The 14,182-nt window shown below is 39.7% G+C and overlaps 1 protein-coding gene across 2 annotated transcripts in view; it reads left to right on the forward strand.

The window, feature by feature from the left end:
* negr1 (neuronal growth regulator 1) overlaps positions 1-14,182 on the forward strand; it is a 386,601-nt gene that overhangs the window by 212,053 nt on the left and 160,366 nt on the right. For both annotated transcript variants that reach the window (XM_052010858.1, XM_052010857.1), the window contains exon 2: positions 5,506-5,738. In XM_052010858.1, the coding sequence (XP_051866818.1) occupies positions 5,506-5,738 (233 nt within the window). The remainder of the gene's footprint in view (positions 1-5,505; positions 5,739-14,182) is intronic.

A 14,182-nucleotide genomic window follows, 5' to 3' on the forward strand; every position in this document is an offset into this window, starting at 1 on the left:
TTACAGTTAACAGTATGTCTGTCCATTAATAAGGTATCCTGCAGAAAAGATGAAAACCTGCCAGGGCTGACCAGGATTGCAACATTTTGGATTTTAACTTGCTTCGTTACGGAAGGAACAAGGAGACCCAGCCAAAACTGGCAAGTCCTTCAGTACATTCTGCTGTTGGGTCCTGATGATATCATTGGACCTGACTGCTAATTGCAATTCCAGCCTGAGAAGGGAAATGTTTTCTTTCCAATTGTTAGCTGCTTGACAGAATGAAGCAGGAAAAGGAAGAGGCCAAAAAGATAGGCTTTCTTTAGTTAGTAGGGTCAGGACAATCAGGATAAAGTGAGATTTTAATGAACTCTCAATTTAAGGTAGTCCAGACTCATATTGAAGGACTATGTTTCCTACTCACATAAATACCAATCAGCTAAAGCTTAACCAGAGTTAAAATGAGGACTAAAGTAATATCAGGATGGTTACTTAAAGCACCACAGTTACCTAATTAGTTTTTAAAATGGTTCATTTGATTTGATATGACAAACCTTCCATCATTGTACCCAACTTGCATGGTTGATGTACCCTGATATTGGATTAAATAGTAAGGGCTAGAAGGCTCTCAGGTTTGATTTTTGTGTCATATTGAGTTAGTTGTTCCATGCTGATTCATTGGTGGAACCCTACTTTTGCCATTGACCTGACCTGCAGTTTGAATGTGCAAACTGTTTGGTAGGGAGGGAGAGCTATCGGTTGATGTAAAAATTGAAATTGAACAATTCCCCTGTTGATAATGCTGGAAAATTAAAATAAAAAATCAAAATTAGGAAGTACATTGCATATCAGTAAACATTTGAATGAGAGGAAAAGGCAGTTTAATCTTGCAGCATATACTTTTTATGATGATCTGAATGTCTTTTATTTGAGGGCTACTCACTTCCTCAAACTAAATAAAAACAAAATGTTCATACAAGATAGATAAAGTTTTAGCTATTAACAAGGGCCATTGAAATGGGTCTATGGCTTTGTCAGCACTGTCCATGTGTGTTTGTGATGTGCTTTTGGAAATGTACTTGGCCAATTATACTTACAAGATATAAAACTGAGAATATTGCAGTGGAATATGCTATGTGCTTTTTACTTAACTGCGAGATGCTAATGATTTGACATTTTTGCAGTTATCAGTAGTGACAGACATGATTTATAGCACTTGTAGCTGCTCTGCGTATGTTCCTTGGCTCTCTTTGATGGACTGCAGTTCTCCTAAAAAATCAGGAATAAATTGCATTCTCTAATTGAATATGTCAAAGTATGTGTGTGTATAATTCACAGTCTGCATTCTGACACATGACACATGCATAAAATTGCTTTGACCTCCAGAATTTGTTTAAAAAAAGCATGAACTTTCCCGGGTTAATCTGCTTCATTCAGTCATCAGAAAACTATTTTACAAATGACAGAGTTCACTTCAAATGAGTTAATACTTTGACAAATGTTTCATCAATTCTAATGTATGCAGCCATCAAATTTATTTATTATTTTGGTGCATTATACTCATAATTTTTCACTAAGTTAAAAATCCTTCGGGATTGCTTTGTAACTGAATCTTGTAGAACACGAATAATGCTCCTGGGAAATGCTTTGCTATCTTTACTGTGATCATTTCTTTCAATGTTTGAATTATGGCCCCAACATTTATTGGCTGGATTTTGCATCACTGGTGAACTGACAACACTTGCCATTGACTTGAAGGAAGTCAGCCCTCAAAGATCTAGGTGTTGCTGTGGCTTGCCCCTTTCCTGACATTAATATGGAATCTCCTGCATCCAGCAACAGTTAAGCAAGGTCAAAAAACAGGAGCATAAAGCTCCAATTTTTAATTAGTTTCTTAAATATTTTACATAGAGTAAAATAAAGATTGAAAGATACACACAATAGTAGTCTAGCTTAATCAGAATTTTGAAAGAATTATCCTGAGTGAGTTAGACTGCACACATGAAATTAGCTTTTCCAGTCAGATAATGTTTAGTGATAATTATTGATTAGCACACCAATTAAAACTTAGTTGTATCTGAATCCGTAACATTTAGCCTTTTCAATGATATTTTCAGTGAGAATAGTGGATAAAATGTTGAAATTCTCTTCATTTCCGTGATTTCATGATGAAAGCCTTCTATGATAACTACAGTCGTGCATAGTGTGAAGGAGCAGGATATCATTGACAACAGTTTCCACATCTTTTGTGCTTAACCAAGGATGTGTAAAGTCCAGAAGTCAAGACTACTTTTGTGCTGCAGTGATGGTGATTACTGTCAATTTTGTCATCAAGACTTCTAAAAAATTAGATCTGATGTGCTGAAGAGCTCTATGTAGCAATTTTTGAGCTTTGTACCTAAAAAAGGGAATCTTGTTTGCCAGTGACTTTTATCAGAATTTTGTGCATGAACATGGTTTAACTGAACATTGCAGTTAATGGTTGAAACAATGTGCACCTGACTTTCTAAAAGTAACTTCAGGCATGTGAGACTGTCCACCAGAAACAGCAGTTCAGTAAATTATCCCTTCAGCAATAAAGCACTTCGATAACTCATCAAAATGAAGGATGATTCTCTGAACACACACAAGATGGCAATAGCAACTGTGGACTTATTTACACATCTACGCGACAGAAACTATAGGTAAAATGTTCTGGCACGCCCTGCCATTGGTAGAGCGTTATCTGATGATATTTGACACTACTTATGTTTCTTTGTGTAAATAGATGGAAAATGATAGGCAGCACACCTTCATAGTAATCCCACTAGCGGCTTGGTTCTTTGGATGATTTCATTGCCACAAGTAATATATTTATACTTCCTATTAATCACCATTTTTACAACCTGCCCAACATGGCCAGTTTTAAACTGTTTCAAAATTGAAAATTCTGTAGAATGTGCATTGAATCAGAAAGTTGGATATATCCAAGCTCTAAAGTGGCATGAACATCCAAGCACTGAAAATCCAGGGGCTGAACATCCTTTGGTTCTGACACAGTTTTCAAGGTCAGTAGTATGGTCTGTAAAAACAGACCTTTAAAATTTTGAGAAACTTCGGGGGTTGAGATGAGACATTGACTGATCTTGGTGGGGATATAAGAGGAATGAACTGTCAGTACTAATCCTTACCAAGATAATGCTAAGGTCAGACCAATCTCCCTTAAATTGGACAGCAGTTCCTGCCAGTTCCTATCTTAGGCTCCAGGCTCCAGGCTCCAATCCTAGTCAACGTATCTGTTTCAGTACCACTTCCAAGGTGGTCCTGCACAATATCACAACTGATCATCTAGGTGTGAAAATTTCTGTCTACATGCAACCCCAAGGCCCTGTTGGGTTAATAGCCTGGAAGAGAAAGTGAAGGGTCCCACACCCATGGCCCATACAAATGAAATTAACACAAAGCTGAAAGCTTACGAACCCAGATGGATGCACTGGACTGAGGCAGGCACTAATCATCACTTTAGTTCTGGTCCTCTCTCTGTAAATAATAAAAAAAATTGTTTGTGGGGACCAAGGGAGGAGATTCGAAGAGGAGATATGAGAACTGGCGGCAGTAGGCCCAACTGGGACTTCATCTTTTTGGTGGGTTGGGGGTGGGTGGATCATCTGGACTGATCAGTGACTGGAGTCAACCAGGTGAGAGAAGGAGGGGGATGTTTGGGGACTGAAAAGATTGGTGTCTGCGGTCTCGGAACTACCTATGTTGGTAAGTGGGGTTGGGAAGAGTCTGGACCAACTAGTGCCTTGGTTGGAGGTGAGGAGGGAGGAACTTTTGATGCATTAGATGCATTATCATTTGTGTTCATTCTGGCAGGTTCCTGTTGGACTTTAGCAGGAGCCTACTGAAATAGGAATGGGTTCTGTGGAGGATAATACAAACTAGCACTTTGTGTAGTGCTGATGAAGAGCTGCGTTGTTGGAAATCTTAGATTGAGATCTCTCCTTGTTTAGGTGAAAAATATATTCCCATATCAGAACTCAAAGTGATAAATTTTACTGGCATCCCAGCTAGCATTGCTGTTTCAACCAATATTACCAAACCTAATTATAGAGGTATTCATTCATTCATTCATTTGCTGTTGGTAGAACCTTGTAAAATTGAACTTTAAAAAATAAATTGGTTATATATTGTTTTAGCACAATTTATATTTGGAAGATTATTTCTATGTTTCTTAATGAGAATGGAGGAACACAAGAAAGCATGTAAGGTCTGATTCACTGTCCCAGTGCCCCCTGCAAGAAGCAACATTCACTGGGTGCACTACTCAGGAAATTGTGCATTTGTAAACTCTGATTATCTGTCTGTTTTGTGAAATTGGGAGTCTGGATCCTGGAGCAAAAAGTATTCCCTTAAGTCAATTTATTCCAGATATTTCCATTCTGCACCTTATCCAGCCAATCCACCTTAAAAAAGATCTTGCCTAGTTTCCTTTACATCCAAAAACTAAATTGAGCAAAACTCCTGACCTATATTTTTTAGATTATGCATCCTTGACTGAACTACCTTCCAACGTAAGAATTCATTCCAGGAGATCATGAACAGTTATATTCTAATTCTGCATGGCATTTTATCATCTGTTGCATTTACTCTTAAAACTCACAATCACAATCCTAGCTAGATATTAACTTTTTTTCATCAAAGCATTTAAGCAGCAGAATATTAATTACTGTTTCCTAAGCTGCTTCCCTGATTTAATGATATGGAAACAAAATCAGGTATGTTCTATCATAGGCTAAGGTTACATTAAAATAATGTTAAAGGCATTTGAATGCAAAATTGTAGATGATACCCTAAAGGTCCTAGTAAATCATGAGAATTTCCTCATTTTCAGCCCATTTCTCTGGGGAAGAATATGGCAGATTGTGTAGGCTGAGCATGTTCAATACGCCAGGCAGATAAACTCAATGCAACGGAATGTATTATTGCTATTACCAACTCATTTTTACTTCCCATTTAAGTGAGGTTGCTGCCACTGAATGGGTGATGCTTGTTTTGCACAATTGCTGATTTTTCTCTAGGAGTATCAGTTCATTCACAATGGTCTTTTTAGCACCAGCCCCAAAATTGAATTTCACCCATGCCAATTCCAAATCAAAATCAGACAAATATGATAAATGACTGCAGTTGACACTAGCTGAAAGGCTTCTGTGGAAAATTAAGTTTTAACAGTTTCAAGTGAATTTTCCTGACTCCGATGCACCAAACTGTACTCAGTACACCACTAACTGGTAGTGGATAGTTTTTGACACAACATTTAAGCCTTATATAAAGGTTAAGGCATGCTAGTCTGTTGAATTGGAGGAAGCATCACTCTGCATCTTACCATACTTTTCCTGGGTAGAAGGTGCTGAAAAATTAGTGTTGCACTATTCAAATGTTACACTATTCGTGTTAAAAGTATGAGATCTGTTAAAAATGAAAACAAAAAGAATCAATTTGTATTTATGTAAAATTAAATGTGTTGATTTCTTTCATTATTTATAGATGCTATCTTGAAGATGGTGCTTCAAAGGGAGCATGGTTGAACCGATCCAGTATCATCTTTGCGGGGAACGACAAATGGTCTGTGGACCCACGGGTTTCAATCGTATCAAGCGTTAAACAAGAATATAGTCTTCAGATTCAGAAGGTTGAAGTCAGTGATGATGGCCCATATACCTGTTCAGTCCAGACGCAATACAATCCCAAGACATTACAAATGCATTTGATAGTGCAAGGTAAGCCATGTGAAAACATTGTGAGGGATACAACAAAGCATTAATCCATCAGAAATCAAAGAAAGAACATGGGCTTTATTAAGTCCTATATAGTTTAGTATTTTATAATGTTGGTAGCCTTTGGATGTCCTTTTTTTACCCAATATTCTTCCCTCTTCTAATGCTGATATCCTGCGATAAAAATCCATTGACCTCAGGTGCCCGTCTTCCTTCTTTGATTTCAACGCTATAAAAGCTAACACTAAGGGTTATTTCATCCTCACTCAGATCTGCAGCAGTGATCATAAGATCAGAACCTGGGAGACCTTTTACCCTCCTCAGCATTGTGGCCATCTCTAACACCCTGATTACTGCACCCCTTAAAGCTTAGCCAAATAAGCAGACTTAAAGCCGAACTTAATATCTGTATAGATAAGATTCATGCTGAGCAGTTTATTTATAGCTAAGACATTGAATCAGTGTAAAGACTTACTTTAAAATAACAAATAAAGTTCTGTCAAATTACTTCAGAAGTAGCAAATTTTAAAGGTGGTAGAAAAAATATCTTTCATTTATGAAATCCTTGAATATATTCTTGAGAGATCCCAAATGGCTGAAAAGCCAATAATTACTCTGTGACATGTTATTTAGACAAACGTGTTTGTTCACTGGAAATTAGATCAATTTTGTCTGGGAAATCAGACAAAATGATGGTAGTGTTGGAGTTTAAACTCATAAAAGTGTAGATGTGCAGGTGCTACCAATTGTCGAAATCTGATACTCGATACTGATGTTACTTTTCAGGTGAATCTACCATGCAATAGTTTGCTTTATTTTAGCTATAATTGCTTTTGCACAGCAGTGACTATTCAGACACACTGTGAACGAAACCTTGGTTTCCTTTAATGCAAGGAAACATTTTATAAGATTAGTCATTCGCTATCAATGCTGTTCCTTTTGCACTTCAAATGCAATTAATCCAATCATAGGTACTATCCAACATGTTTAATTTCCAGTGAGTAAGAGTAAATAACTTGGAACGGCCATAATGTGAGGGTCGCCTATACATCACAGAGAAAGTGGTGAACTGCATGTGAATTAATTAAAAAATAAAAGAATACAGATGCTGAAAATCTGAATACAAACAGAAATGCTGGAAATACTCATTAAATGAAGCAATGCCTCTGCTTCTCACTCCACAGTTGCTTCCTGGCCTGCCAAGAATTTCTATCATTTTCTATTTGTATGTGTAAATAAAACTGAGCTCTCAGAACATGGTTTTCCTTTTTAAAATGCATCCCCTGTAATTTATTTGATAAATCCAAGGCTGTAAACAGAGGCCCACTTACTCTTTTTCCAGCGTCCAGAGAGCGGAGAGTGCCGGAAATTAACGAGGAGCGATTTTTTTTTCTTTCTAGCATTCGGGATAGCGGCAAGTGACTGCGCAGGCACGTGACGTCACTCGGAAGCGCGCGGGCGATTTAAATAGCAGACCAACGTATCTAGCGGGGAGCGTCAGAGCGGGCAGCTGAGTGAGAGGGAGCAGAGTGGGTTAGGCTTTGGCTCAATGGGCTTCGGCGAGAGCGGGAAAGAGGCGAGACTAATAGAGAGGGGGTAAGTTATTAGTTTATTTGTTGAACTCAGTGGTATTCAGCAAGATGCATCTAGGGTTGGTCTTATGTTTGGAGTGTCAGATGTGGGGACCCTGGGAGACTACCAGACTCCCCGATAACTACATCTGCACAAAGTGCACTGAGATGCGGCTCCTCAAGGAACGGATTGAGAGTCTGGAGCTGCAGCTCGATGACCTTCGGTTGGTTAGGGAGAGCGAGCAGGAAATAGATAGGAGTTATAAAGAGTTTGTAGACAGCACCTCTGTGGCAGTCCCCTTCAAAAACTGATATCTCATTTTAGATTCGGTGGGAGAGGATGACCTGATAGAGGAAGACCTCAGCAGCCGGGACCTTGACTCCGTTCCTGGTACTGTGGTCCAGCGGAGGAAGCGAAATGCAGTGGTTATTGGGGATTCTATAGTAAGGGGTACGGATAGCAGATTCTGCGATAGCGACAATGAGTCTCGGATGGTGTGTTGCCTCCCTGGTGCCAGGGTACGGGATATCACGGACCGGGTCCAGAATATTCTGAGGGGAGAGGGTGAGCAGCCAGAAGTCTTGGTACATGTAGGTACCAATGACATAGGTAGAAAAAGAGAAGAGGTCCTGAAGGAGGAATACAAGGCATTGGGGAGAAGGTTGAGAAGTAGGACCTCAAGGGTAGTAATCTCAGGATTACTACCTGTGCCACATGTCAATGATAGGAAGAATAGAAAGCTCTGGCAGATGAATGCGTGGCTGAGTGACTGGTGCAGGGGGCAGGGCTTCAGATTTTTGGATAATTGGTACCTTTTTTGGGGGAGGCATGACCTATTCGCTAAGGATGGGTTGCACCTAAACTCCAGAGGTTCCAATATCTTGGCGGGAGTGTTTGATTTAGTTGTAGGGGTGGGTTTAAACTGATCTGGCAGGGGGATGGAAACCAGGATGTTAGGTTACAAGATGCTAAGGTAAAGGAGGGAGTTTATAGAAACAAGTCCAATGAGGATGGCAAGAAGGACAGGCAGATGAGAAGTCAGGATAGTTTGCTGAATAATAGAAGTACAACAAGTCAGGATGTTAGGATACAGAATGTTAGGATAGGGGATGAGGTATATAGGAACATGTCTAAGGTAGTATGTAGTGAAGATGCTAAGAAGGATAGACAGGTGGAAAGCCAGGATAATCTGCTGAACACTAGAAGTACAACAAAGTTAATAGCAGATACCGGACTAAACGTACTATATTTAAATGCACGTAGCATTAGGAATAAAGTAGATGATCTAGTGGCACAACTACAGGTTAATAAATACGACATTGTGGCAATCACCGAGTCATGGCTTTATGATGGATGTGATTGGGAACTGAATGTCCAGGGGTACACAGTGTATAGGAAGGATAGGCGGGTAGGCAGAGGGGGAGGTGTGGCCATGATGGTTAGTAGTGATATAAAATCAATAGAAAGGAAGGATATTGGGTCAGAGGAGGTGGAATCCTTGTGGGTGGAGCTATGAAATAGCAAGGGTAAAAGGACAATAGTAGCAGTCATATATAGGCCCCCTAATAGCAGTCAGCAAGTGGACGATAAGTTGCAGTTTGAGACAGAAAAAGCGTGCCAGAGTGACAATGTGAAGATAATTATGGGGGATTTTAACATGAAGGTGGACTGGGAAATCCAGAATGGCGGTAGTACTCAGGAGAGGGAGTTTGTGGAATGTCTAAGGGACGTTTTTCTAGAGCAACTTGTTGAAGAGCCCACCAGGGGATTGGCTGTTTTGGATTGGGTGCCGTGTAATGAACCGGAGGTGATTAGGGAACTAAAGGTAAAGGAACCACTGGGAACCAGTGATCACAATATGATTGAGTTCAGTTTCAAGTTTGAGAAGGAGAAACTGATAACTGGTGTATCGATATTTCAGTGGAACAAAGGAAATTACAATGGTATGAGAGAGGAGTTGGCCCTAATTGATTGGAAGAGTAAGCTGGCTGGAGGGACGGCAGAGGAGAAATGGAAGGAATTTCTACAGGAAATAAGGAAATTGCAGGATAGATATATTCCAAGAAAAAAGGTTTTGAATGGGAAAAAGGCACAAATGTGGATAACGAGAGAGGTGAAGGCTAAAATAAAAGCAAAGGGGGCGGCGTACATAGAAGCAAAAATTAGTTGGAAAACAGAAGACTGGGAAGCTTTTAAAAACCTGCAGAGAGAAACTAAGAGGGTCATTAGGAAAGAATAGATGACTTATGAAAGGAAGTTGGCGGATAACATTCGAAAGGATACTAAGAGTTTTTTTAAATACATAAGGTGTAAAAGAGAGACACGGGTTGATACAGGACCAATTGATAACGGTGCAGGAACTATTATAATGGATGATAGAGAGATGGCAGAGGAATTGAATGAATATTTTGCATCGGTCTTCACCGTGGAGGACATCAGCAATGTGCCAGTTAGTCAGGAGTCTCACGAAATGGAATTGAGTTCAGTTAAGATTACTAGGGAGAAGGTGCTAGGAAAACTAAATGGGATAAAGACTGATAAGTCTCCCGGACCGGATGAGGTGCATCCCCGGGTTCTGAAGGAGGTGGCTTTAGAGATAGCGGAGGCATTGGCGATAATTTTCCAGAAATCGATAGATTCCATCGTGGTTCCGGAGGACTGGAGGGTTGCAAATGTAGTTCCGTTGTATAAGAAAGGTGGGAGGCAGCATAAAGGAAATTACAGACCTATTGGTCTGACATCAGTGGTGGGAAAGTTATTGGAATCTATCCTCAAAGACGGAGTTACAGAATACCTAGAGGTGCAAGGCAAGATAGGTCCTAGCCAACATGGTTTTGTGAAGGGAAGGTCCTGCCTGACCAACCTATTGGAGTTTTTTGAAGAAATCACAGGTAAGGTGGATAAGGGAGAGGCAGTAGATGTTGTGTATTTAGACTTTCAAAAGGCCTTTGATAAGGTGCCTCACAGGAGACTGATTAATAAGATGAGAGGTCATGGAATTACGGGTAGGATAACAGAATGGGTGGAGCATTGGCTGGTTGACAGGAAGCAAAGAGTGGAAATAAAAGGATCTCGTTCTGGTTGGTTACCAGTTACTAGTGGTGTGCCGCAGGGGTCGGTGTTGGGACCGCTCCTTTTTACCTTGTACATTAACGATTTGGATGATGGAATAAATGGTTTCGTGGCTAAGTTTGCGGATGACACCAAGATAGGGGGAGGAGTAGGGAGTATTGAAGAGATAGGAAGGTTGCAGAGGGACCTAGACAGTTTAGGAGAATGGGCAAGGAAATGGCAGATGAGATTCAATGTGGGGAAATGTGCAGTTGTACACTTTGGAAGCAGAAATAAGCGGGCAGATTATTATCTAGGAGGAGAGAAAATCCAAAGCACAGAAGTACAAAGGGACTTGGGGGTACTCGTGCAGGATACCTTAAAGGTTAACCACCAGGTCGGATCGGTGGTAAAGAAAGCGAATGCTATGTTGGCATTCATTTCGAGAGGTATAGCGTATAAAAGTAAGGAAGTGTTAATGAGGCTCTACGGGGCACTAGTGAGGCCTCATTTGGAATATTGTGTGCAGTTTTGGGCCCCACATCTTAGGAAGGATGTGTTGACGTTGGAGAGGGTTCAGAGGAGATTTACGAGGATGATTCCAGGAATGAAAGGGCTTACGTATGAGGAGCGTTTGTCGGCTCTTGGACTGTACTCACTGGAGTACAGAAGAATGAGAGGGGACCTCATAGCGACATTTAAAATATTGATAGGAAAGGACAGAGTAAATGTGGCTAGGCTGTTTCCCTTGGTGGGTGAGTCCAGGACCAGAGGGCACAATCTTAGAATTAGAGGGTACAGTTTCAAAACAGAGATGAGGAAAAATTTCTTTAGCCAGAGGGTGGTGAATTTGTGGAACTCCTTGCCACGTACAGCAGTGGAGGCCAGATCAGTGGGGGTGTTCAAGGAGGAGATAGATAGATATCTGAATAGTCAGGATATCAAGGGATATGGGGATAAGGCCGGAAAATTGGGATTAGAATAGTTTTTTTTCTTCTTCTTCTTCCCCCATTCCCCATTTCTCATTCTATTTCCCTTTCCTTGGAGCAGACTTGATGGGCCGAATGGCCTGCTTCTGCTCCCTTGTCTTGTGATCTTGTGACACATGAATGACATGGCAGCTGCCTATCTACTAAGCAGCTGCCATCTGTGAAATATACACACGGGACTAAATGCTCTTAAGGAGGAGCAAACCACAATAAGAACTTGCAAATTTCAATTTTTCTGTGACTTCAGATCTGGTATTAAAGCTATAAGAAGTACCCAGTTATCAAACAAAAAATGTCTGAATTTGAATTTCTTGGTAAAAGCAAGGAATTTATTTGAATCTCTTGAAACACAGGTTTGGCCACATCTTCAGTGTTGTATAACATGAAGTCACAGTACGTTAAGAAGGATGTAAAGGCTGTTAGAGGGGTTATGGAAAGATTTCCCAGAATAGGTCTAGGGATGAGGGCCTTCAGTTACATAAATAGATGGGAGAAAATGGGATTGTCCTCAGAGCAGAGAAAGTTGAGACGTGATTTCATGGGATTGTTCAAAGTCAATGTACTGATTAGAATAATCCATTTTAAATTACTGAAGGGCCAGTAACAGATGGCACTGATTTAATGTGGCTGGAATAAGAACCAGAAGGGCCATGAATAAAAATATTTTTACACAGATGGTTAGGATTTGCAATACACAGCCTATATGAAGGTGAAGTAGGTTCAATTGAAATTTACTAAGTATTTGAAGGAAACAACATTTCAGAGGTACTGGGCAGAACCAGGGATTAGGACTAACTGTTGCAGTTATAAAAAAAACCGGCATGGGTTTGAGGCTCCAACTGCCCTCCTTAGCTGTAATGATTCTGTGATTCTTTAAAGCAATTACAAGTTGTAAAGAATAGAAAAGACAATCATCAAAATCAAGGAAAGATTTCATGACTCCAAGTTTGAGTTTAAAAGCCCATAGATTTTAGGAGAAAAGGAACACTGATTGAAAAAAGTCATTCAACACTTCAAAGGTAATCAGTTAGAGTAGAGATTCTGCAATGAATCTGAGTGATAATGCACTGAGGAGGAATAATAGTTAGCTACCTATCATTAGCACTGAGTTTAACACAAGAAATCAACCACCTGTTGCTTATATAATCATAGAAGAGCCAAAATTGTTCTTGGATATGACACTGACATGGGTACATTTGAAGACTTGATTTTCCTTCTGTGTCTTCCTGTGGTGTTGGTTTGATGTTGATTTCATCCTGGAGTTTCTTTTAAAGAATGCAATCAAATGCATCTGTTGTTCTTGCTTTCTTTTCCCTGTCAGAAGTGCACTCCGATTTGAATTCAGTCAGAACAACTTAAGCATGGATATTACAGTGTTGTCAACTTTTTAGCACCTCTGTGCTCTTCTGTTCCAAGATTTTGTTGTATTGGATGGCAAGAAAAATTCATAGCAGCAGTATTCATTCGCATAGAAAACAATTACCCTCCCTCTTCATCAGGGCTCGAATATAACCAATACTAAATTATGTATTCATTCCAAGACTAACTTTAGTTGGAGGTTTGGCAAACATGGGAAATCTACATGAACATGTTATTTACACATTGGATGGCAGCAATTTTCACTGTGATACAGTATCTATTTCTGAAATTGTGCTGATATTTAGCAATTGTACTAAACAAGAAACGAATCACAACATGTTTACATCGAATGTAGTTGTATTTTTGCATAGATTTGAAATTTATAGACTACCTATGAGCACATCTAAATATGATGCAAAGAAAATATCTTCAGCAACTTGAGAAAATATAAAAAAAATAAAATTAATGTTTGGGGGTGATAGCATGATTTGTGCACTTCATTATTGGGTGGGAAGGCACTTCAACAGGATGACTGAAGGACCATGTGCAACCAACCTCCTGCTAATACTTGTTAAGATTTTACAGTCTGAATCTAAAATAGGCTGTATCTGTAGCAATATCTTGAGTAGCAAAAAAAAAGTCAGGTTGGCATCCAGTTCAGAAATTTTTGTTTTAATTGCTGGACTACATGGATAAAGAGAAATTCTTCCTTTTTCCTATGGTTGTTAGTCTTTGGGTTAGAAATTGTTTTGACAATTTTTTAAGTCACTTTTCATGAAATGAGTGCAACTAGCAAGGATAGTGTTTAATGACCATCCCAGGTATAGTGACCAGAAATGAACCCAGAACTTCAGTTGGGATTTAACTGGACTTTTACCCTAGCTAACTGCAGCAAAACACCCACAACTATTGTTGTCAGACCTCTAAGGATAACGGCCAGCATTCCACCAGCTTTTCGTAATCATGTTTGTACGTGTCCACCAGCTATGAGTGATTGTTACATAAATCATGAAATTATTGCGATTTATGACACAGAGGCCATTCAAGCCAAGGTGGCCATACCTGGAATCCTTCGTAGCTTGTGGCCATTTTTGAGTCCCAAGTGAATGATATCACATTTTCACATTCTATCTGCCAGTTTTGCCCACTCACTTAATCAATCAGCCTGTTCCTACATGCATTATTTACTCTGCAACCTAGCAATGCCATCAGCAGAGATATGCAACCCTCTGATGAAGTAGTCAGGTGGACAGGTATTCATAAAAAGTAGTGAGGCATTTTCTACCACGTGGAGAAGAATTTGGGCAAAGCTGGTGATGGATGTCAGTGCTTATTAGCATGACATGAGCTGCTAAGACCCTATGTTTTAGATCTAGCTTAATTAGCAGTTTTTTATCCAATGCCCTATTAATAAGGGAATATATTCTGCAGACTGTGACATTTTGTTCAGTTCACTTATTTCAGCCTCTTTAAATC

This window comes from Pristis pectinata, chromosome 3 (genome assembly GCF_009764475.1).
Source record: "Pristis pectinata isolate sPriPec2 chromosome 3, sPriPec2.1.pri, whole genome shotgun sequence".
NCBI lineage: Eukaryota > Metazoa > Chordata > Chondrichthyes > Rhinopristiformes > Pristidae > Pristis > Pristis pectinata.